This window comes from Ceratotherium simum, chromosome 29 (genome assembly GCF_057802395.1).
Source record: "Ceratotherium simum simum isolate JZ-2026a chromosome 29, ASM5780239v1, whole genome shotgun sequence".
In the NCBI taxonomy this organism is placed as follows: domain Eukaryota; kingdom Metazoa; phylum Chordata; class Mammalia; order Perissodactyla; family Rhinocerotidae; genus Ceratotherium; species Ceratotherium simum.
The window spans coordinates 25,903,133-25,927,710 of record NC_141928.1 but is presented as its reverse complement, the minus strand read 5'-3'; the positions used below and the strand labels follow the sequence as shown (position 1 = coordinate 25,927,710).

Here is a 24,578-nt window from a genome sequence, read left to right as displayed (position 1 = left end):
TGGGGGATTTAGGGGTGGTTGATGTCTGCCAACTTTCTCCAGGCCTTTCCAAGGAGTATTAAAAAAAAAAACACCACCAACAAGCCACCATACCTGCAGTGAACTAACACAGGTTCACCGTCCACTCTCAGGGACCTCACATGGTTTACAAATTCCAGAAAGTCTGAGGAGTCATCGGGCACGCCATGGTCAGGCCACGCGACGTACTGGAGATGCGTCACAGTGTGCTCTTCTCTGGTCTGCGGAAGATGCAGAGTGGCCTTGGTGAGCCAATCCTGACGGTGGGCAGGAGGACCCCGGCCCCCCTCCAGCCAGGGTGTTTGTCTCCTGATGCTCTTTCTCCCACCATGCACAGCCCTGCTGTGGCCCCTGCCCACTCCCGCCCACCCTCCTCACCTACTCTCTCCCTAGACACCCATTCTCTAGGGCTCAGCTCAGGTCACCCTCCTCCACTACGTCTGCCCACAGCAGATTTCTTCTCATTCACTCCTATAGGACTTGCCATTAGGGCCACACACGTTGGTTTTTTTTCCTTAAATGGGGCAAAATATACACAACATGAAGTTTATCATTTTAATCATTATAAAGTGTACAGTTCAGGTTCAGTGGCATTAAGTGCATTCACAATGTTGTACAACCATCACCACTATCTATTTGTAGAACTTTTTCATCTTCCCAAACTGAAACTCTGTACCCATTAAACACTAACTCTTCATTCCCTTCTCTACTCAGCCCCTGGCAGCCACCATTCTCCTTTCTGTCTAGGAATCTGACTGCTCCAGGTACTTCATATATGTGGAATCACAATGGTTGGCCTTTTGTGACTGGCTTAATTCACTTAGTGTAATGTATTCAAGGTTCCTCCATGTTGTAGCATGTGTCAGAATTTCCTTCCTTTTTAAGGCTGAATAATATTCCATTGTATGGATACACCACATTTTGTTTATCCATTTATCTGTCAGTGGACACGGGCTGTTTCCACCTGTTGCCTATTGTGAATAATGCTGCTGTGAACATAGTTGTTGGCTCTTTTACTGAAATGCTCACCAGGTGAAAAAGTAGAACAGACCTGGAAAGAACAGCCCTACCTGGGACCACAGTGGAGGCTGATTTAGGATCCACCTGCCTCTGAACTGTGCCCTCCCCTGGACCACTCACCGCAGGGGCACTGCTCACCTCGGTGTTCGTGACCAGCATTTCCCGGAACACATAAGCGATGGTGCAGTCCTCTGACTGACACCGGATGTGAAAGCTGCCGTGTTCCATGACGTCGGGAGGATCAGGCCAGTACTGGTGACATTTGGTCTGCAAGGGAACCATCATGTGTGAGTTAACCTCTGCTGTGGGGTGGGGCACATGAGCAGTTAACTGGACAGACGGGGTGGGCGTTCAGCCAGAGCCCTCTCTCTCACACCAGGTACTCTGAGAGCCGCTGGGAGGAAAGAAACTCAGGCGAGGCCCATCTGCTCTGCGTCTGTTCTCTGAGGAGGGCAGAGGAAACTTTTTCCTTGTCTGGAAAGTGGGGTGGGGGCCGGCCCGTTAGGGACAAGGCCACAGTTCTCAAACTAGCCTGGGGCCAGAGCCTGGAGGATGAGTATAGAGACTTTTCTTCATCACCTGGGTAACAGCTGGAAAAACAGGAGAGGCCTCAGCCACGGGGCCTTGACTTAGGAGCGACCTCTTCACCTCCACTCAAGCCCACGTCAGTCCCTCAGGCCCCTTCTCTGCTCTCAACACCCCACTTCTACCTCACCCCTTCTTCACCATCCCCCCCGCCCCCCCCACCTCTTGAGGTAGAAGGTCTCAGGCACAGTGGTTAAGAGCACACATTTGGGAGTCTGCCGGAATCATTTTCTCCCCTACCTATGAGCCATAAGACTTTGAACCTCTTTCTTAACTTCTCTGATTTTCACATTCTTCACCTGAAAGATGCAGACAGCACCTGCTTCACAGATGGTGACAGAGGCTGGAGACATTGGTGTGCAGTGCTGTGCTCACTGTGGGGGGCGGGGGGTCAGGTCAATGGTGGCTGTTAACTACCGTTGTTGCCATGGGCCCCACATCAACTTGAAAAAGGATGACCAGAGATTCCACAAAAATCCAGATGAAAGAAATCCCCAAACTGAGACGAACATCCCTTTGCACTTTAGCAGCATCCTCCTGACCCTCAAATGTTCCACGTACGACTCTTACGGAGCTGATACGCCCCAGGGAGCAGACCGGAAAGAGGAAACCCAGCTCAGCGGGATTCACCGGCCCGCCCAAGGTCTCAGGGCTGCTGTGGCTTCCCCATGGCCGACTGATCCCACCACCTCTCTTCATTTTCTATTCCCCCTTCCAAATCCTGAAGCTTGTGCCACTGCCTTCTAACTCCTGCCTCTGGCTTAGAAGCAAAATTCAGGGTCCAGCTGTCCATCCCATCATAGCTCCGTCAGTCAAATTCGGACTCACTCAAAAGATTTTTTTTCACCAAGCCTACAGTTGTATCAACTTATGTAAAAATTACATTTGTTTACAGCTGAAAGCGGGTACAAACCTATGGATGCACATAATTTGTCTGGAAACAGCTTTTCTACTCTTATTTTCAAATGTCACAGTGAATATTCGAAATTAAAACACGCTGCTATAAAGGTGGAGTTAAGAATCTACTTGTGAGCCTTAAACCTGGGTATGTCGGTTAGGAGCCATTTCCCGACTTCGCTTAGACGAAGGGGCTGCTGTCCGTGGAAACTGAGGCAGAGCTGACACGCACCGCCGACACCTGCGTCCTCCCCACCTGTGCAGGGGGTGCAGATCTCTGCCGCAGGCTCCCGAGGGGCCTGCCCACAGGACAGCTGAGGGAAGAGATTCTCCAAAGTGACCAGCCCGTGCAAGGCCGAGCTACAAATATCTATATTTCCAGAGACTCCCAGTGAATCTGACCAGAACGGGACTCTCTTTACTCCTTGATGGAATGTAGATCTGGGGTCTATTTGGATCTGAAAGCACCGGGGGTGTGGTGGGAAGAGCAAGAACTTTGTGGCAATCCTGAGTTTCAAGCCTGGTTAACAGGTTCCACTAACCGACTGTGTGCTCCTGGGCATGACTGAACTTCTCTGAGCCTCAGTTTCTACATTAACGCTGCTGCCGTGGGGAGCGACCGTGCTGAAGCCTGCTATCTTGTGAACAGTATACGCTAAGCAGGATGTGCTGCCTTTGTTTTTTTGGTGAGGCAGATGGGCCCTGAGCTAACACTTGTTGCCAATCTTCCTCTTTTTGCTTGAGGAAGAGTGTCCCTGAGCCAACATCTGTGCCCATCTTCCTCTATTTTGTATGTGGGTCACTGCCACAGCATGGCTTGATGAGTGGTGTCGGTCTGTGCTCAGGATCCAAACCCACAAACCCAGGCCACCAAAGTGGAGCATGTGAACTTAACCACTGTGCCACCGGGCCAGCCCCAGCTGCTTTTTATGGTCATTATTTTATCTTGGCCTCAAAAGAGCCCTATGACTTAGGTACTATTATTGGCTCTATTTTGCATATGAGTAAACTGAGGCTCAGAGAGTGAATCAACTGGTGTCGGATCACACATATAAGAAGCAGGGCATACACAGACATAAAAAATAAGTTTTTCCCCCAAAAGAAACATCCTTGATGGAAGGTGAGGGAGATTGACCTTTTCAACGGAAAAGCTGTACCTCTATAGTTCTACTTCCTGTACAAGGAAACCCAGGAACCTGAAGGAAGAACATAAGGAAACACACTTTGAGCAGGAATGACACAAGGGAGAAATCAGAGCGAGCCTGCAGGGAGAGTGGTTCACAGACACAGAGCCATACGAGGCTCTGGAGGAGGCCCTCTGCCCTAGCAGGCCCGAGCGCAGGGCAGAGCGGGGATGGGTGACTGGGCCAGCCACACGTCTCCAGGGAGCCCCACCCAACTAAATGCACAGTATGAGAGAAAACACACAGACGTGTGGAAAATGTCGTTTCTTGGAAAAAGTAAGGGAAGAAGCTGCCGCCTGGAGTGACTGCCTCCTAATCAGGATGAACCAGTGGGTGGAGGCGGGGACCAGATAAGGGACCTCAGGATAAAGGGCTCCTGAGAGTTTGTCACAGGAGAGGGAGGAAACACGAAGCCTGGATTTTAGAAGAACAGGTTTCTAACAATTGGTAAACAAGAGAGGCAAAAGTTCCCAGGGCCAGAGGTTGAGAAGGGAATGCTGTGACTCATGGGAGATGGGAATCTCTAATGCAGGAACCCGATGGAACCAGCCGGAAGGGGTCCAGTTAGGAAGAAAGGGCTGGGAAACAAAGAACCCCACGGGGTCATCTGGAGACCTCAGAGGAGCTCAGGTTCAGCGGGGCACCAACAAAGGGGGGTGGGGGGGGCACTGAATCAGCACAGTGCAGGAGGGGAGCAGCCGAGGAAGCCAAGCCTCTTGGATGGAAGAAAGGGCCTTTTCTCCTGAGTTGGAACAAGGATGAGGAAAAGAAGGATCATCTGTCACCAACCATGCCTGCTACAGCTCTCTTTTCTCTACGGATAAGAATGATCTTACTGCTGGGAAGGGTAGAGCCAACTTTAAAGGGGAAAGAGAAGCCAGACACCGACGAGGAGACCGCACCCAGCTGCCCAGAGCAAGCGGTTCGGGGGTCGGCTAAGAAACTGCATCATGAACTGAAAGACCGCATGACACAGGGGATGGGCACTTCTTTCCTGTGAGTATAGTTTCTGAGAAAACCCAGAGCATCTAGGCACCCAGAAGCCTCAGAACAGGCAGGCAAATAGAGCACAGTTTTCAAATGGGGGGACTGGTAGATTCTGGAAAGGACAAGGCAATAAACCTGATGTCTGTCATCTATAAAATAGCCCAGATCAGGGCCTGAGTAGTGTGGGGTGTGGTGGTAGATCAGGAAGAGACTGGGGCTACGTTACTCAGCATAGAACCACACGGTGGGAAAGGGATTTTTTTCATGTGTGCCATGGAGAGAGTCTCAATTTGGGTCTAGGACAGCTTCAGCATTCTCTCTCTAATACTTCAACTCCCTTTTAGGAGAGACAGAGAGAGAGAGAGGGAGGGAGGGAGGGAGAGAGAGAGAGAGACAGAGAGAGACAGAGAGACAGAGAGAGAGAGAGAGACAGAGAGAGAGACAGAGAGAGAGAGAGAGAGAGAGACAGAGAGAGAGAGAGACAGAGAGAGAGAGAGACAGAGAGAGAGAGAGAGATCGAGAGAGATCAAGAGAGAGCGAGAGTGCACACATGAGCAAGCAGGCCTCAGGTTCAAAGCCTGGAAGGCAAGGGTACTTATGTAGAATTTAATAACATTGTTCTGTGGTCTTTGTATTTTTACACATACCTTCTATTTATGGCAACTGATACTGGACTTCCATTTAAGATATATCTTTCAAAGGAAATTTATTAAAGCAAAAAAAAAGGTGAGTCAATTTAAAGAAAAATAATAAATACTACTACAGTAAAATAAATACAGCATAGTCTTGGCAATAACTGTTAAAGTGGCACCCAAACTACTACTTCTGCTAGCTAACATTTATATAGTATTTACTGTGTGCCAAGCAGTTTCCAAGAAGGCAAGCTTTATGAACTCACTCAACCCCCTCCACAATCCCACGAGATAGGTGTTATTATTATTATTCCATTTTACGGAGAGGTTCTGTAGCTTTCCTAAGTCACACAGGTAGGAGCAGATAGAGCTAGGATCTGAATTCAGGAAGCACGGCCCTCGAGTCTGACTTCTCACCCACTACACCACAGAAGAAGACGGCTGCAGGCACTCCCGAGAGAGAGAGAGAGAGGACAGGACTGTGAGCCAGCCAGGGTTCCCTAAGTTCCAAAAAGGTCCCAGGGACTACATTTCCAATTCGAAACAAGATTAGAAAATTATAAAAAATAGGCAAAAACAAGACTTGTAGACAAGATGGGGAAATGCCGTAGACCCGCTGCCTTGTGATTTCAGCAAAGCCTCTGACAGCCTCTCACGGTACGCAGGCAGACAAGATGGAGAAACGGTGGGGGCTGCGAGTGGAGCTGGGAGAATTAACAGCTGCTCCCCAAAGAGCACCCCAGTGCCTCTGTCTCACAGCACTCTAGAAGGAGGTTCCTACTGCCTCTCCAGGGCCTTTACGTTTTTTAACAGGGACTTATGTGGAGAAGAGATTCTGATCAAAACTGTGAGTGAAAAGAGCTAGGAGTGACAGTCAACAAAGAATGACAGAAGGAAAGCCCAAACGCCCCAAAGAGCACTCGGGAGGCCAGATCCGATGGCTGAATCCAGCCAGCGATGAAAATGATGACGACGATGACACACACACACACACAAAACAATAGCTAACATTTGCCAGACGCCTGCAACAGGTAGCTCTCTAAGCTTTTTATACGTATTGTCCCAGTCTTCACAAACCCTCCAAGGTGGGCACTATTATCATCTTTTTTTTTTTTTTTTTTTTTTTTTTGCTGAGGAAGATTAGCCCTGAGCTAACATCTGTGCCCATCTTCCTCTATTTTGTATATGGGACACTGCCACAGCATGGCTTGATGAGCGGCGTGTAGGTCTGTGCCTGGGATCCGAACCCGTGAACCCCAGGCCACGAAAGCAGAGCGTGCGAATTTAACCACTACACCACCAGGCTGGCCCCCTAAGAATTCTTATTTTGCCATTTCAGGTGAGAGGGTAGACTGATCTCCTCAAACGTACTATCCACTCCAATCCTGCATATTCTGATTTTCAGCAGTGGATCACTTTGGCATTCTGAACTACATACTGAGGAGAGGCCTGGGAGGCAGTGTCACACTGATCATTCAAAGCAGGTAGTTCCAAATTAATTCATATTTGATCTTGGAATGTGTTTCTGAATAAACGTTTCATAATGAAGATATCCAGATGTATGCAAAAGTCAGAGAATTCACGATACATGTATTCCTTGCACGTTGACTTCTGTTACACAATCAGTGATCTGTTCCTATGGAAAACGCACACCCTGCTAAGCACAGTACGGTGTCCATCAGTCTCCTAATTAAGCCCCTATTACCTCTTTTTCCATTGGGTTTTGCTGCAACACAAGCAGAGGCTGACAGAAGATATAATTTCTCCCACTTTTTATGGCCACCGTGAACCTGGCACCCACACTGCTCTTCTCAGGACCAGTACTTGTCTTGGGTGGGTGAGGCCACAGTAGTTCTGGGGCAGGTGAGATGAGGTAAGGGGAACTGCCTTCTCTCTTGTGATGGATCTGGGCCAGGAGTGGGAGGGCCGTCTGATCACTCTTTAGCTCAGGGAAGGCCAGGGAGTGAGCAGGTGGAGTGCCGAGCTTCCTGTCATTGGAGGTGTCCATCAGTAGCTCCATACAGGAGATTTACGGGTCAGGTAGGGGCTGGACTGGGCAACACTCAAGACCCTTTCCAGCTCTGCAATTCATGTTCCACAGAGCACAAACTGGAAATTTTCAATTTCAATTCACTCCAATTTCCACATTTGAATTGGACATCAGGCCACTTACCCGCCCTCGCTCTGTGAGGGTTGTCAACATGACGACGAGTGATAACTTCTGATCCCAGATGACTTGCCAGAATTGTGCACAGGTATGTGGCAGGGGTCCCTGAGTGGCAATGTACTTGTTCACAAGGTTAGCAGAAGGAATTTCCATCTGCAAGAGATTGTTAAGGCATTAGAATCTGTCACTGCTGCAAGGTGGACAGGGAACTGGATCTTAAACTCTTCCTGCTGGTAACTGACATCACACCAGGATAATATCTCTCTTAATTTATGGCCAATAAAAAAATAATCCAAGAAAAAGCTATTTTTAAAAATCCTGGAAAGATATTCGACAATAACACTAGCGCCTTAGACATTTAAGATAAAACTGTATGACACTCAGCAGGCAATAATCAGAAAGGTAGCTACAAGATGGTGGAAGAGTTTAAATGACCCTCATTGCTGTATCCTAAATATAATCAGTATCAGGCATCTGCATTTTCAGCAACACATACCAACCCTCACGCCCACATCTTCTGCTACGCAGGGTTTTCTGTCAAAATCTACTTATTTTCTTTGAAGCATAAATCACACAGGCTTATAGCATCAACTGTTGTTGCACTTTGCTCTCTGCGTGGCTGCCAATGCTTATGTCATTGAGTTGATCTCTTCCCCAGCTTTATGGAGGTATAGTTGACAAATAATAATTGTATATATTCAGGTGTACAACATGATGGTTTGATACGCATAAACATTGTGAAATGATTACCACAATCAAGTTAATGAACACATCCATCGCCTCACAGCGCTACCAAGTGAACTGATTCACGTTAACTGTTTTCAACTGTCCTCAGTGTTCCTCTCCCATCCTGCTCTACTTCCCTTCTGAACTGAGTTCTTTCTACAAGAGACACTCAGAACCTGCTGGGCTTTGGAGGGCCACAGCGATTCACTCATGCTGAGGTGGGGAGGAGGCACCTAATTCGTTTGGGGTAATGGCTTCCTCAACCCTGGTCTCAGCCCTCCCTCCCCCCACAACTCAGGGAGACTGGACTGCGTGGTCTTACTGTCCTCCACCATTTCTGACGTTCTGCTCTCAAGACACCAGGAATGCTGAAGTGAGGGTCAACGCATCCCACAGATGTTTTGGAATAAGTGGGATCACTGATCAGACCCATTTTTGTAAGGATAGCTCTTCATATTTCCTATAACTTGAGAAATCATCTGTTCATTTAAATCAGGCATTGGCAAACCATGGCCTGAGGGCCAAATCTGACTGCCGCTTTGCAAGCGAGGAGCGGTTTTTTATATTTTTACATGGTTGCATTTTAAGTGGTTATATAAGTACCTAAGTAATATCCTCAATTTTACCTCTCGGCTTGCAAAGACCAAGATATTTACTATCTGGCCCTCTACAGAAAAAGTGTGCGACCCCTGGTTTAGATTAAGAAACTGAGGTTCAGAGAGGCCAAGTAAGTTGCCCAAGATGCATTTTCAGAGTACAATGAATACTTTTCCCACAATATGTAAAATCTTTTACCTTTTCTTTTTGGTTTATAGGCACAGAGGTGGTTTTACTTTTCTTTTTAGGCAGGATATACAGTAATAACATGGGGGCAAAAACACAAAGTTACAAACATACCACTGGCAAAACAAAAACAAAAAAAACCCAAAACACCTAAATGTCAGCAGTTGAGGACAGAAGGCGTGTGGACGATGGGGTCAGAGACACGGAATCTGAGTTTTGGTCTCACCTTCTGTTAGCTTTGTGACTTTTCAAATTATTTACTCTCTCTGAACCTTAGTTTTGTCCTCTGTAAAATGAGACTATTCTGCCTTCCCTCAACGGCTGGTGGGGTGCTGAAACGAGCGAGCAAACAGGAAAGCACTTCGTCAACCGCAGAGCACCACACACGCCATTATCGTGCTTGTTACAGTGATTAACGTGCTCTTTCTCATTATCCAGGGTCCGAACTTACGTTCACATAACTCGCGTTAATATAATCTTCGCTTCCCTGCAATAATACCCGGGTGGTGTCATCTGTGGGGGAGAAAAGAATTCACCGATGATTCCAAGCGTTATTTTTATCGCACCAAGTAAACAAGAGTTCAGTTCCCAGCCCCATCTGCAGCTCTCGCCTCATTAGCATAAACACTATTCCCCAACTGTTCCGAGTCTGAAATGGCTGCAATAAAGACGATGGTGTTTACAGACACACTGAAAATCGTTCCAGAATACCAGACAATCTGTTTTAAAAAGGGAAACATTATCTCAGTGTGTGTCGGGGGGGAGGCACTCGCGCCGGATACTCACAAGGCAGCACATCTTTATATCGGTTTTTGTCCAAATTTTGAGGCAGCTTTGCAAATGTGATGGCCAACCCGGGCTTCTTTCTGTAGAGTTGCTATATGACAAACGGAGAAGGAAAAAACCATTGCAAATAACAGCTATGAAGGGAGTGTGAAAACACACTTTACCGCTAAGGTTTACCACGCATGGCACCAAAATCTTAACATTTAAAAGTGATTATATGTTATATATCAAAAGAAAAATCTTCCCAACAAGAAAGTCTACAATCCATGGGCCACTGACTAAAATCTTCAGTATTTTTTTTTTTTTTTAACTTGAGGATCTCTGGGGAAAAAAGTCATAGGAAGGGGTCTGAGTCACAGATAATGGATCACAGTAAGTAAAACTTCATCTTTATGCCAATTACTTGACAAATGGTAAAATCAAGTAATGGGGGAAAAAAAAAGAATCCGGACTCAAAATTACCTGGAAATCATTTACATTAGTCTAAAAACATTTCCCTCCAATTCAACAGAGTGAAACCACATTCTATGCTTAAGAACAAGAGCGTTTCACTCATCATTTCAGAAGTATATTTCCACAGTAAAAACATTTATCCCAATACATAGTAAACTTCATTTAAAGAGGTACTTCCCTGTATACACAATCACTAGCAAAAGACCCAATTAAAACAATCTTTGCACATGTACAAGCACATCTTAGACACATTTGTATGGTACTTGATGTGATTTTGATAACAGCTCTGTGAGAGGTATTAACAGGATCCTTATTTTGCAAGTGAGAGGCAGAGATTAAATGCTTTGTTCAAGATCACAAACTAGAAGCTGACCTCAGATCTAAATCCAATGCCTGAGTTTTCTTTTTCTTGGAAACCCTTTATTGAGGCATGATTGACACGTAAAAAGCGGTACACATTTAATATATACAACTTGAGTTTGGAGTCAGTATACACCAGTGAAACCACCACCACCCTTGAGGCCACGGACACATCCAATCCCCTCCCAAGGCTGCCTCCTGCCTCGAGTTTTCTTTTCTATACAACTGTTCCCTCCACTTTGAACTAGAGTGAAATACTATTCACCAGTGGTTTTAATCAACTTCATGGGAATCTAAAAACACTTTTTTTCAATGTTGGAAGTGATCTATATATATATTTTTTTTTTTGCAGAAAATTTGGGAAATTCAGACTAGTATAAAAAAATTACCAATAATTTCACAACCCTGAGATGACCCTTTTTACATATTTTCTCCAGCTTATTTTTTTCTGTGGATACACGTATAGAAATATACATAAGTATATATGTAAACATATATAATACATAGACACACTACATTTTTAAAAACAAAAAATGAGATTAACTACATATTAGCACTTCCCATACTATGTTCTACAGAACCCAAGTGTTCTGAAAGCTCATAGGTATTCCTTAGAAAAAGTTTCAAGGTCAAAGAAATTTAGGAAATACTACAAGCCATCTTATGTTCTATGGATTTCCAAAACAAGCCCTACAGCGCATAAGCCTATTGAACTCTGATTAGCTAAGCATTTCTCAAGCTCATTTGGCCATGGAGGATCGCACATCTCATAAGAAGTGCTCTGGGAAATACTACATAATTTTGAAGCCTTTTTTCCCCTACTTATTATATAGTGTCTAGTTTCCTGTGTTATTAAATATTCTAAATATTCTTTATACATATGATTTTTACTGGCTCAACAATCTATAGTTTTTCATAACTTATTTTTACTTGTATTCTACTATTTGATTAGGCTATTTTCATTTTTTTTACTCATACATTCCCAGGAACAGAATTACTGCATCATGCATATTTTTAAGGGCTTTGATACATATAACCAAGTTGCCCTACAGGGATGTATGAGAATGGTTAGTTCACCAAATTGTGCCAACACCATCAACTAAAATGTGTTTGCAATTTGAATAGGGAGGCTGAACATTATTTTCTCCCCTATATGTTTGCAAATGGTATTTGTTTTGTAAACTGGCCTCTGTTGGTCTGTTCTTCTCTTATTAGTTCTTTCACTAAACAAATTGCACAGAAATTACCAGGAGAGAATCAGCACAGAGATTTCTGGTGACGATAATTGCATCATGTCTTATACATCCAAATGTTTAGAATTTCCAATCTCTGCCCAAACTCAGCTACTGATCATCTCTACAGTTTCAGTTCATAAAAATCAAGTAGCCACTGAATAACTTCTTAAATATCTGCGAGCTTTAATGGACTCTCTGAGTTCATTCTAGACATAAATTCATGGCCCTGTAGCTCAGGGGTTAGAGCACTGGTCTTGCAGAAATAAATTCATGATTTATTGGAGGTTTTGATTTGATCCTAGAAGGAGGAGAATATCTGAGTCAAATTCCCCTAAATGACATTTTGGTTCCAACTGACTAACTACATTGAGGTAAAATCCAATTAAGTGAATATAATCAGTAAAGCTAACCTGGAGGTAAAAAGATTATTCTTTCAAATAAAAATGTAAATGTAATCAACTTGAGATGGTCTAGCAGAAAAGCACAGATCTAGCAAAGGCTTTAATTATAATCAGTACATAAATGTATCTCAGCAGTAACAATCCGTTGATAGGATTGGAAAGTACTGAAATAAAATAAAAAATAAAGGACTATAGCAAGTGTTTAAAATTTTTTAAATGTGTACATCCTAGGCTTATCTGACAGAAACACAAAAAGATACATATTTAAAAAATTTATCTGTAGCAAAATCTTTTTTATTAGCAGAAAACTGGAAACAGCCTGAATATTACCCAACAGGGAGAAGTGTTGACTTAAATTATGGTACAGTCATACCACAAAATTATATGCAAGAATAAGACAGACTAAAGGTACAGATTTGGAAGGATGCCCATTCATCTATTTTTAAACGAAAAATGCAAGTTACAGATTATTATATATAGTGGTGATCCCATTTCAATACATAGCAGCATACACACAATGTGTGTATAATGTATAGGTGTGCGCACTTATGTATATGTGTGTGTATAAAGCACATTTGTATGAGCATTGGAACAAGTATAAAAGGATACACACCAAATTGTAATTTGTAAATTATGACAAAAAGAAAGAAGCTATAGGAGATGGGGGTCATGAGACTATTAATCTTGCTTTCACTATTGCTGAATTAGTTGAATTACTACAATGCAAATTATTTCTTAAATTCAAATGACTGAAGTGAGAAAAAGAATTGCACCAAAAGAAATCTATGTGTAAAATTAAAAAATAAAAAATTTTACAAAGAGCTGGGTGAAAAAAGCTAAGATTTTTTTGGGCCTTTAGAAGGTTTGACAACACTCATATTTATGTCTGCCTTGCCAAGGCCAACACCAAATCCTATTTCCAAGGAATTGCTTCAGTCCTATTCACACCCAGTTTCTGAAGGTGTTAAGAGCTGTTTTTCAAGTTCCTTTAATTTACTGACTCTTCTCCAGACCTGGTGAGCTGCTTGGCAGGCTGGGCATGAAAACACTGCGCTGAGAAGGGTGGTCCAGGGTGGAAAGTGATGTGTTAGAAACACAGGTATGTCTTCCTGGAAGGGTCAGGGATGGAGGGAAATGAGTTCAACACTATTATATTAGCCAGAATTCGAGATAAGGCTCTTTCAAGAACTACTCTGGAATAACACAATTTGATTCGGTTATTCCTGGACTGAAGATATGTGAGTTGGGCAAGAGCTCCCAGTCACAGATCCCTTAAATTCTGCCCTAGAATGAGAGCAATCAGGAGGCTAGAGACAGTCACAGGGACAGAGGGTCATAAGACCACTTACTTTTATTAAAAACTATTAATTTTTATGTCCTAAAGTGCTTTGTTCTCATCTTGTCAGAGTGCAGTTCTAAGAAGCTGTGAAAATAAGGTAAATTATAAAAAGATTGCTGGAGAGGTTGCTATGGAACAACTGTATTTAAATTGCAGTGTCAGTATCACCAGCTCTGGCCTCCAAAGACAGAAAATTGAACAGCGGGAGCTGGAGCTCTCTAGCACAGGGCGGGTAGGACCGGTAAGATGCCATGGTGTTCCAGTTTAAACATTTCTCCTTTGAAAAAGTCATCTAATATTAGAGAGAGGGCAACAGGAGATGATTCTGATCTCCTCAGACTTCTCACCCAACCAGAGATGTGAAATCTAATCAATCCCTTGGATGAGGGCTTCGGACACCCACTGGCTCCAAGCACTGGGTGCCGGCAAGGCCCCTAGCAGCAGAAGCAAGCACTCCATCAACTGTATGACCAGACGGAGGGGGAATTCTCACTGCAATTCCTAAAGGCTGAGAAGCCAAGAGGAGGAAAGAAAAAGGGAAAAGACAGAAAAAAAAAGGGGGAAGGGACTGAGGGGACAATGGGTAAGGAGAGAGCAAACAGTAGAAAGAGACTTCCTGTTGTGCCCTCAGCAATGACCCAGAGTCCACTGAAGGGCAATGACTTTTTTTTTTTTTTTTTAATGAGTAAGATCAGCCCTGAGCTAACATCCATGCCAATCCTCCTCTTTTTTGCTGAGGAAGACTGGCCCTGAGCTAACATCCGTGCCCATCTTCCTCCACTTTATGTGAGATGCCGTCACAGCATGGCTTGACAAGCGGTGTGTCAGTGCGCGCCAGGGATCCGAACCCGGGCCGCCAGCAGAGGAGCGCACGCACTTAACCAATATGCCACGGGGCCGGCCCCAGGCAACGACTTTCAAAACAGCTGTTTACTGGTTGCTTCCCGGATCAAGCACTAAACGGTGGTCTTCACAAAGGCAGGTATCTTGTTTGTTTTACTCACCACCATAAACCCTAGGCCAGCATTGTGCCTGGCACATAGCAGGTGCTTAATAAAAATGTGTAGAGTGAAGGAATAATGGAATCTGCTGCTTTGAACAAAGGGTGCAAACTCCTTGAGTAAAGCATGACAAGAGGTGGCATGGAGTCACGTAATTAAGCTAAGGGTAACTCACTTCTCATGAAGGCCTCGAGAGGTTCTTTTCCTAGTACTGCTTTGTAGACATAATTCACTACTCATGGGCAGTTCGTCCACATGGGAAAGGAAAAGTTCCCCTTTCCCCTGTACCTGACCCAGCCAGAGGGCAAGGGCCACCGTCTTGAAGCCTCTCCCTACCTTCCCATAAGGTTTGCTGAGATGAACTGACATTGTTGCTGGTAATTTTGGGACCTTCAATAGTGCTACTTTAAATACACAGTCCGTGATGCAAGACCCCACTGCTGGTATCCTCAAGTATTCTTGCTGAGTCCCTTTCATAGGTAAAAACATGACAACGAGTTTGGGTGGCACTTCCTTTAAATGAGCCCCCAGCACTTGAAATGTAAAGCCGAGTTTGCTCTCTGTATTCCACACACATTATGTTTTCCTATCTTAAAAAAAGGAAAAAACTCTTTGGAAATTTTTAAAAATACTTTTTATGTACGAATTCTAATCTTGAAGGAACAGTTGCGCTCGCTAATTTCTACACGTATCAATTTAAACCTCTCGTTAAGTCTTCAGCTATCTTTGTCCTTCCAAATCAACTTTTATAATGGTCATAGGAGCCAGTGAGTCACTTGTTTTGACACCAACGGATGTTTCCTATAATGGGCGATGTAGGAGTGAGTTAAAGAAAAACAGGGGTCAGAAAAGAGATGATGGCTCCTAGTTTTGGTACAGATGGAAGATGCTGAAGTGGGATGGGCGGGGGTATCTGAGATCCACATGACCTTTGGTGGAGTCTTGTAGTCACCGCTCTAATCCATCAGTCTAGGGAGGGAGGAGGATACACGGTCCTCACTTTCTATCAACTGCATTCCATAAGCCTCCAAAGAGGTCTTAACTGGCCAAGGAGGCAGGGAAGTTGCAAGTCACCTGGTCATTGGATGAGGATGGGCACAGGGGTCCTTTGTTTGCTGGGAAGGTGGTTCTCAAATTAGGGGCGAGTTAGCAGGATCACTTAGCTTTTATCCAGGGACATCTATACTGAACACATATCCTTTCTCTTGCTTAAATAGACAGCTCAACTCAGGGAAGGTATGAAATGAGCCACAAGTTACTCTCAGGAAGAAATGAACCTCGGGCTGAATCGATGAGTTCTTTAAAGGAGAGAGCGTCCTGAAGATGGTAATGGACTTGGAGCCATGTGAACCCAAATCTTCTCCTTTACATGAGAGACAGAAGAATGCCTTCCCTTGGTTGAACAAAGCAGAGTATTTAGGCAGATTAAGGCTCATGACAAATGCTCCCAAACCTCTCACAGTGAGTGGCTCAAACAGTGGAGCTCCTGGAGGGAGGGGCTCAAGTTGGAGGCTGGGTGAGGCGGCAGACGGCATCCCACAATAGTGAGTTCTGACAAGGGCCTAGACTTTTAACGTAGATTCTAATTCTAGCTCTTCCTCTGACCAGCTGTGTGACACTGGGCAAGTCCCTTAGCCTCTGAGCCTCATTTCTCCATCCACAGAGGAGCGATCCAATCACTCTGGCCATATCTGTTTCACAGAACTGTTGTGCGAGTCAACTGAGACAACATATGTGAAACACACTCGATAGATTCCAAAGTGCTATACAAATGCTAATTATTATTAAGCGTGATTTTATTACAGCTGGGACCAAATGCTTTCTGGAACACATTTGTAATTGTTTACTGAATGCTACAGTAGGGACAGGGGAATTCCCTTAAAAAATGCCTCAAAGCAAGCTTTGCTGAAAACCAGCTTGCCAGTGCTGGGAGGATTCTGTGCGTGGCCCAGCTCCCCCAGGGCAGGCCCTTTGTGTGGTGGAGTGGGTGGGGCCGGCACCAGCCCCCTCTTCCTGCTCCTGCTCTGGAGCACAGCCCTGATCAGCCAAGCTGCCCACCTGCTGACCGCACTGGAGGAGCAGGAGAGAACCAGATGGGCCAAGACTCTGGAGCCAGACAGCCTCAGGTTCCAGACCGAGTGCAACAGGCCCACTTCTTGTGAGGAGATTGAGCACAGCCTTTAGACTCCCGGAGCCTCTCTGTATTTATAAATAATAGTTGCTACTTTTTACTGTGCTCTTACCATGTGCCAGACAGTGCATTAAGTATTTGTAAGGGTTAGATGAGATAACCAACCCATGAGATACCCAACTGACAGATGGAGAAGGAGAGGCCACAGAGGTTAAGGGATGTGCCTGAGGTCACAAAGGAAGTGAGTGGTGGGGCCAGGATTTCAAGTCTGGCTCCGTGTGGCTAGACAGCTTCTCAGATCTCTTCTAGCCCTGATGCTGTACTATTCTAACCACAACTCTTACACATAAACAGCATCTTGTTGTTTCCGAAGCTTCTATAGTTGTCAAGAGAACAAGCTCTTGAGTCAGCCCGCTGGGTTCCAACCAGGCTGTGTCACTGACTGTGAGATCACCTCTCCGAGACTCTGCTCCTTCATCCCTACAGTGGGGATAATGGCAGCATCTACAGGGCTGCGGTGAGAATTCTGAGAGATGATGCCCATAGCAAGTGCTCATTCCAGGTTTCCCTTTGTCTTAGTTTCCAGTTGGATCTGGCTTCCTTTAGTATTCCTCTCCTCCAGCAGCTGTGTAAGACTCTTCCTCCATCTATAACAGTGCTTGTTAAATTACGTCCCATAGTCTAGGGTTCCTTGGGGGGCAGTGTGGGGAGCCTGAAGGCGCAGGGCTCCATGTACCCCACCAGCTCCATCACAGAGCAGCTCTGCTGTTATCTGTTCTGCATTTTGGAATTCTGCAAAAGATGTTATTTAAAAAGAAGGTTTTGCTACTTAATTTCTAGGAAATGGATGGACTAAATGAAGGAAATGTGGACATACTAAACCTTAAAATTTCTATGTTCTCCATTTCTTATGCTATAGTCCAACTACAAGCTCTAAAGATAAGACTTAGGATGGGCAGCAGTGGGACAATGGTTCTGGTATGATCTTTACCCTCGCATCCTCTGGATCAGTTTGTGCATGAAAACCTCCTGGGGATCTTGTGGCGGGAACCAATACCCAGGCCCATCCCAGCGTGGCTGATTCAGCAGCTGTGGGCTGGGCCCAGTTTAACAAGCTCCCCAATGATTTCCATATAGGTTGTTAGAGTGTCCCCTGTGGAAACACTAGTCAAAAACACAGGGAATAGGTGGGTACTTCTCTCTACTACATTTTTAAACTTCTCAGTGAAGTTCAGTGAACAACGTTGTTCGAGGAAAATCTTATGTGGGATTCCCATCTTTAACACATAAAAGGGCAGCCAACCCAGTGGAGGGGATTTTCTGGAGCACTGGTAAGACCAGGCCTGGTCTTTTTCCTCTTTGAAAGCCCACAGCGCCTCCTTGTGGACAATCTGACCAAAGAGAAACAGTTCACACTGGGTTAAAGGACTTCCATCATCTGGTGACATCTCCCGGGACTCCCTGCCACGCAGCCCACCCCAGGCGGGCCTGTTTCCCCGTGCTACCCAACACCCTGTGAGCTTCCTCTGCATTCAGGCCATGACCTTCCCTGAATAGCCTCCTCTCCTCACTTAAGCCCCTCCATCCTCTATTAATACCACATCTCACCCCAGACGACCTCCTGGAACTCTCTCATCTTCAGTTCCTACAGAACACACATTCTGTGTAACAAAATCTTGCTGAGTCTTGGTCTTTAGCTGTTTCTGGGACTCATGATACATCCCCCTAAATATACCAAAATTAGACTGTAAGCTCCTTGGGGCCAAGATCCCCCTTCTCTTTCCCTCACTGTGTTCCCGATCCACATGGTAAACACCTAATACACACTCGCTGAATGAATGAATGAATGACTCCACAGTGTTCCCTTTCACGTCCCCTCCAATACCAAAAAAACTCTGAACTGATATATTTTGTAACTTGCTTTTAAGTTCTCCCTGTTTCAATTATTTTGGAGAGTGTTTAAAAATATTGAGTTATAGTGTTTAAAATGCATTTCAATTTTGAGCATTTTTTTGCAATGCAAGGCCAGAGAACATGACCTCTACATTTTCTTCTCTTAAAATCTTAAGCCTATGGGCCGGCCCTGTGGCTTGGTGGTTAAGTGCGTGCGCTGCAATGCTGGTGGCCCGGGTTCGGATCCCGGGTGCGCATCGAGGCACCACTTCTCCGTCCATCCTGAGGCCGAGTCCCACATACAGCAACTAGAAGGATGTGCAGCTATGACATACAACTATCTACTGGGGCTTTGGGGGGAAAAAATAAAATAAATAAAATCTTTAAAAAAAAAAAAAAATCTTAAGCCTATATAGCCTCCTGTAGGCCACTGCAAAAAAGGGCTATTTCTCTTTGTAGATATTCAGTATATGTCTATCAATCCTACCTAAGTAATTACACTATTCCTACCCTCTTAACTTGATTTCATTTCCACCAGATATGCACTTATTTTTTTGTATATATTATCTGTCAAGGCTGTTAAGTTTAAAATTCCCTATTGATTTTTTTGGGTGGGGTCAATGATCTTCACCTTTCACTTGTGGGTTTTACTTTCCACTGTTGTTCAATACACATTGCTCTAATAATGTATTTCATTTACATTCTATTCCTTATTCCTTTATAAAATAAACCTTTCTCCCACTCAAGACTCTTTGCTCTGCATTCCTTCTTGTTTGATATTCATATTACCCATACTTTCCTGAATCAATATGCAGTCACACACATCTGATAAACTTCCTAGTTTTGCTTCTGTGACTTTTCCTTTATACGGCTTTCTAATAAACAATGCACTGCTGATTTCTGCTTTTGAATCCGATCTGAGGCTCTCTTTCCTAATTTATGAATCCAGACTGCGTATGTTGCTGTTAATCATGGTCTATTTTCTTTTATCGGCCTATTTTATGCCTCCTTGTGCTCTTCTGTCATCTTTTATTGCATGAACTACTCTGCTTCTACCTTTAAACATTTGGAAGATAAACACATTCTATTTTCATTCTGATAGTCATCAGTAAAATTGACTTAAAAACCGAGTCTCTTTTGGTCCTAGTCTCTGTGTGCCTTTGTCAACAGTCTCAATCCTGTGATTTCAAGTCCCTCCTGGGGTCTGACTTCGGTTTCTACTCATGTTCACATGTTTCTGGGGGACTTGGGAAGGCAAGCCCCCATGTGATGATACTACCTGCTCCAAATTACAGGGTGTGCCTGGCAGGGTCAGGGACCAGGCTCCTTTATCACCCCTTGGGTGCTCACCCACGCCGCCTCTCCACTAGTTTCTACTGCTGAGCGTTTCGAGCTGTTGTGTTGGCAGCTAAATATGCTCAGAGTCCCTCCTCCTCGGTTTCCGACACGTTTCTCCATGACTACCGAACGTTACTAGAATAAGAGGTGAGGCAGAGTTCACCGACGGGCTGTGGTCCCATCCCCCACTTTCTAGGCCCACTCTGCTGCCCTGATGCGACGAGCCCCTCTACGCTCCCACAATGAGCACAGGCCGCCCAGCGACTCTGCTGATTCAGCGGCAACGGGGCAGCTGACGGAGGCTCTGGGTCCCAGGCAGCAGGAGTTGGCCCTCGGGGTCTCTTACCTCGAACTGGATCAGCACCGTCCCGCTTTCGAGGCCCTTCTTTAGCTGTTCCATGGATCCCTCCAAAGTGTCCGCACCCTCTGGACACACAGGGAAAATGGCCTCCGGGAAGAGCTGGTTCAGCTCATCTTCAGATTTGATATCAGCAAACGAATGCACAGCTGCAGCGGACAAGAAAGACGGTGTCTGGCCTGTGTAGCAACCCTCTGCTTGATCAGTTTCCTCCAAAAAATTACACTTATGACACCTGAATGCAGATGGTTTAAAACATCTTATTAAATGATTAAGCACATGGTAATCATTATCACCAAAGACACTACTTCTTGTTGAATGATTCAATACGCACTAATTATACAAAATGACATACTAATCTTTCTGGTTAGTTTTAAATGATAGTGTTTAGTACTCAGAGGCTTTTGCCAAAGGTAAGAGAAAGGGAAAGAATGCTCTTAAAGAAAACAGCTCTTCTCCCTTTGCTCTCTTTGACCCAGCTCTTCTTCCACACAGCCCGCCCCCTCTTCCTAATCCGGTCCTTTTCATTTGTTCCCTTTTTCAAAAGAGGCATTTTCCCGGGGACTGGTGTGGGGTCCAGTGCTCTCTCCATGACACTATCGTCCCTCAAAGCCCGGTCAATCTCCAACTCAAGGCCATTTTTAGGTGGGAGGCTCCCAATCTCTAGTCCTAACATCTCCTCTGCGCTTCACCCCTACTTCTCCAGTACAAATTCTCCCTACACGTCAAACTCAGTGTGGGTAAAAATAACCTAGGACTCCCGCTTCCCTCATCCTGCACAATACCTCCCCAGCCTCACATGCCTGTCTACTGTCACTTCCTTCTCCAGTCTCCCAAACTGGAAACTTTGGGATCATCCTTGAATTTTCCCTTTCCACTCAGAAAGTCACTCCCTTACGCAAAAGCCTTCAATGGCACCCTACTGCCTTCGAGACAACAGGAACGGAGAAGGAAAGTAATAACTTTCGTGTTTTCCCACGTAGCTGAACTGAATCCTCACAGTTCTGAACCAGCTATCACTCTTCTTCTTTTACAGATGAGGACACTGACTCTCAAGGCAAAGAGGTTGTCCAAAGTGACCCAGCCTGTCAGAGCGGGACATGGGAATTCAGCCCACATCCGTGTGACCCTCAAGACCACATTCTTCTGACCACAGCAGCTCAGCTCTTCTGCTATTTTCGTGACTTCTGTCACATCTGCTACTTCCTATGCTACTGCTTACTTATTTTTTAAATCAATGTAAATGTTTATTTTCAAAATGACCTTACTGTTACAGTTATAGAAAGCCAGTGGAGCGGCCCTTTTAGCTGTAATAGTCTATAAACATCTGTTTTCCTCACCTCATCCAGGCACCAGCCCCTTGCCAGCGGGGGACTCCCCTCCCAGCGTGGCCAGGGTGCTCTGCCTCCAGCCCCCTATGATGGCCAGCTCACCGCAGGGCACACCATGTGATGGAGAGGCTGCTCCCCATCACCAGACGCCTTCGGCCCCTATTATCATGCAGCTTTACCTGGCAACTCACTTAACCTCTCTGTGACTTGGTTTCCCCATTTCCTCACTTGGGGATAATAATACTAGCCTTATAACAGCAGTATGAGAATTGAAGAGGCTCATTATGTAAAGCAATTAGCACAGCACAAGGTACTCCACTGGTGTTCTACAGACACCAACTGATACTATGCTGAACATCTACTGTGCGCCGGGCATCGTGCTGGGATTTGGTGGGGACAGGGCGGTGGAGGGGGGGGGTGGTGGTGGTTAGGGATCTGGAGAGATCCAGGAAGGCCTCATGGAGGAGGTGGGATGAGAGCTGGCACTGGACTCGGAGTTTTAGTGGAACAGAGAGAAGGCAGGTGTGCGGAGGTGTGAGGCCAGCACAGAGACACAGCGCCAGGGCTTTGAGTCACATACTTCATTTACCTTCAGCATTTTAAAGCCAGGCAGGAGGATTCAAGGACTTGGCTTATTGTTTTATAACAACAACAACAACAGTAATAGTATTCAATCGAGGCCATCCTTTGAACACCTACCACAGATCAGCATTCTGGGTGCTTTCCAGTATGAATGTCATTTAATCTGCACAAGAACCCCGTGAGATAGGGACTATTGGTATCCTCCCTTTACATGAGAGGAAACACACACCGACTGGGTAAGAAACCTGCTCAAGGCCCCTCAAGCAGTAGGAGGTAGAGTCACAATTACCCCGAGGCTGCCAGTCTCCTGCCCCACACTGCTTACTGCCTAACCAACCGAACACACATGAACAAAACATAACCCCATCCTTCAGGAAGCAGCTGAAAATGCGCATGTCTGCAGGGCCAGGCAGCTAGAACAGTGCCACGTTGGACCTGGGAGGTACTGGGGGCTCACATCCTGTATAAAGGGGGTGGGTGGGGCCTACCTCCAGAGGACCGGCCACGAGGGGCCGAGCCCCGTGTAGGCAGATCTTCAAATTTTTCAAGTGAGAAGTCAGACATCCTGGTTGCTAGGTGAAAGTTCTTGATTTTCAAATGCTGGCTACACACTCAACATTTTCACAACCACAGAATGGGCCCTGAAGGGCCTGCTGTGCTAAGGCCTCGGCCCTGCGGCTCCTCCCCCGCGGGTGGCTGTTACCTTTCCTCCTGATCACCAGGGCCAGCTCCCTCGTGTGGGACTCCCGGCTGGCTTTGATGAACATCACCACCTGGTCGTGGGTGTGTTCTGAGATGTCCCGGCCATTGATTAACACGATTTGATCCCCTTCGTTCAGCTTAGGAATGCAGGTGTCCGCCTGGGTGGAGGGGAAAATCGAGTTTCTTCAGTTACCATAACACAATCCTCTAGAGAAGACTGTGATGCTCTCCGAGCCCAGACACCTGAGGCCACGATCAAGTTCTCTTTTTCTCCCTCAGGTATTACCGTCATTATTTTTACATCCACTGCTACGCTGACATGGTAGTTGGTTATGGGATTTTAAACAAGTGCTGCTCGGAAAGCAAGTTATGAAACGTTTCAGAATAAGGCTAAGAGAATTACTGGAGCCATTTCCCTACGGTAGCCAACCTTCACTTACTCCTGTAATGTAATGACTATGATGCTTCTGATCTTTTGTTTTCTAGATGTGCTCTTAGAAATTGATTTGTCAGCTAAAAGTGACCACTTATCTATCTTGCAATGGAGAAAGCCTTTGCAAGCATACCACCAAAGGCAGAAACCATTACGGAGAGAGGCAATGTACTGAACAGTATAGGAATGAAAGCCTTCTTAATTCAGAGGCCATAAGCAGTAAGAAAAAGTAAACTACGAGCTTCAGGACTACTTAAGAGCAAGACCCCCAAACTGGTACCTTCTTAGCAGGCACAGTGACTCTACTCTACTGTTTTAAAAAATCAAATGATCTTAGGAGGCACAGACAGAAGGCTGAGGGTGATGGGATGGTGGGAAGGGGGCACAGGGTCCATGCGCCCACTCAAAATGGCAGAACAGCAAAGTCTCTGCCTCAGTTTTTTCTCTTGAGCAGTACTTCTAAAATTTAATGTGCACACAAATCACCCAGGGATCTTGTTAAAAATGCAGATTCTGCTTCAAGAGGTCTGGGGTGGGGCCCGAGATTCCGCATTTCTAACGAGCTCCCAGGTGATGCTGGTGCTGCAGCTTCAGGGACCACACTGAGCAGCAAGGTTCTGGAAAACAGAGACTCCACTCTTTCTTTCCATCCACATGCATGCATTTAGACACATTCTCTGCTGCTGGCAAAAAGGACACAGGATGCAGAAATAGAAATCTGTTCCATTTAGGGGGAAACAAACATGGAAAATAACGGAACATGTTTACTTACAGGTGACTCTGGGTTTATCCTGGAGACCACAAGAGGCATCTTTTGATCCACTCCTCCCTGTAAACATGTTAAGTTAAAAAAAAAACACTTGAGTAATGCATAGCAACAAGACATACAGATCTCTCTGGCACAGGGCTCGAACTTCAGTTTAACCCATCCTAATACCAGGGGTTGGCACACTTTCAGATTTATGGTACAAGGTTCCTGACCCCTCGGGGTCTAGTGGGCTACCCAGAAGACTGCTCAGAAGCCTTCCACTGCCATCCCCACATTCCATGAACTGAAGATGCACTTGGAGGCGGCCAGCTCCTTTTAAAAAATGCAATCATCCCCAGAAGGACTCCAATGGCACAGCCTCTGAGTGCTGCTGGAATGGGAGTGTTCAGTGGAGGAGAGAGAGGTCGCAGAGAAGGTCACACGCTGTGAGGGCTTTTGACCTGTGAGAGCAGGTGGTCAGCAGGGCT

The 24,578-nt window shown here is 45.5% G+C and overlaps 1 protein-coding gene across 7 annotated transcripts in view; it reads right to left on the bottom strand.

Annotated features, from left to right (window-relative positions):
• Nucleotides 1-24,578, bottom strand: part of PTPN3 (protein tyrosine phosphatase non-receptor type 3) — a 107,485-nt gene that overhangs the window by 6,063 nt on the left and 76,844 nt on the right. For all 7 annotated transcript variants that reach the window (XM_087419333.1, XM_087419329.1, XM_087419334.1 and 4 more), the window contains 8 exons: nucleotides 24,115-24,171; nucleotides 22,911-23,067; nucleotides 20,283-20,443; nucleotides 9,786-9,876; nucleotides 9,451-9,512; nucleotides 7,497-7,643; nucleotides 1,177-1,305; nucleotides 94-239 (listed from right to left, as the gene is read on the bottom strand). In XM_087419333.1, the coding sequence (XP_087275459.1) occupies nucleotides 94-239; nucleotides 1,177-1,305; nucleotides 7,497-7,643; nucleotides 9,451-9,512; nucleotides 9,786-9,876; nucleotides 20,283-20,443; nucleotides 22,911-23,067; nucleotides 24,115-24,171 (950 nt within the window). The remainder of the gene's footprint in view (nucleotides 1-93; nucleotides 240-1,176; nucleotides 1,306-7,496; nucleotides 7,644-9,450; nucleotides 9,513-9,785; nucleotides 9,877-20,282; nucleotides 20,444-22,910; nucleotides 23,068-24,114; nucleotides 24,172-24,578) is intronic.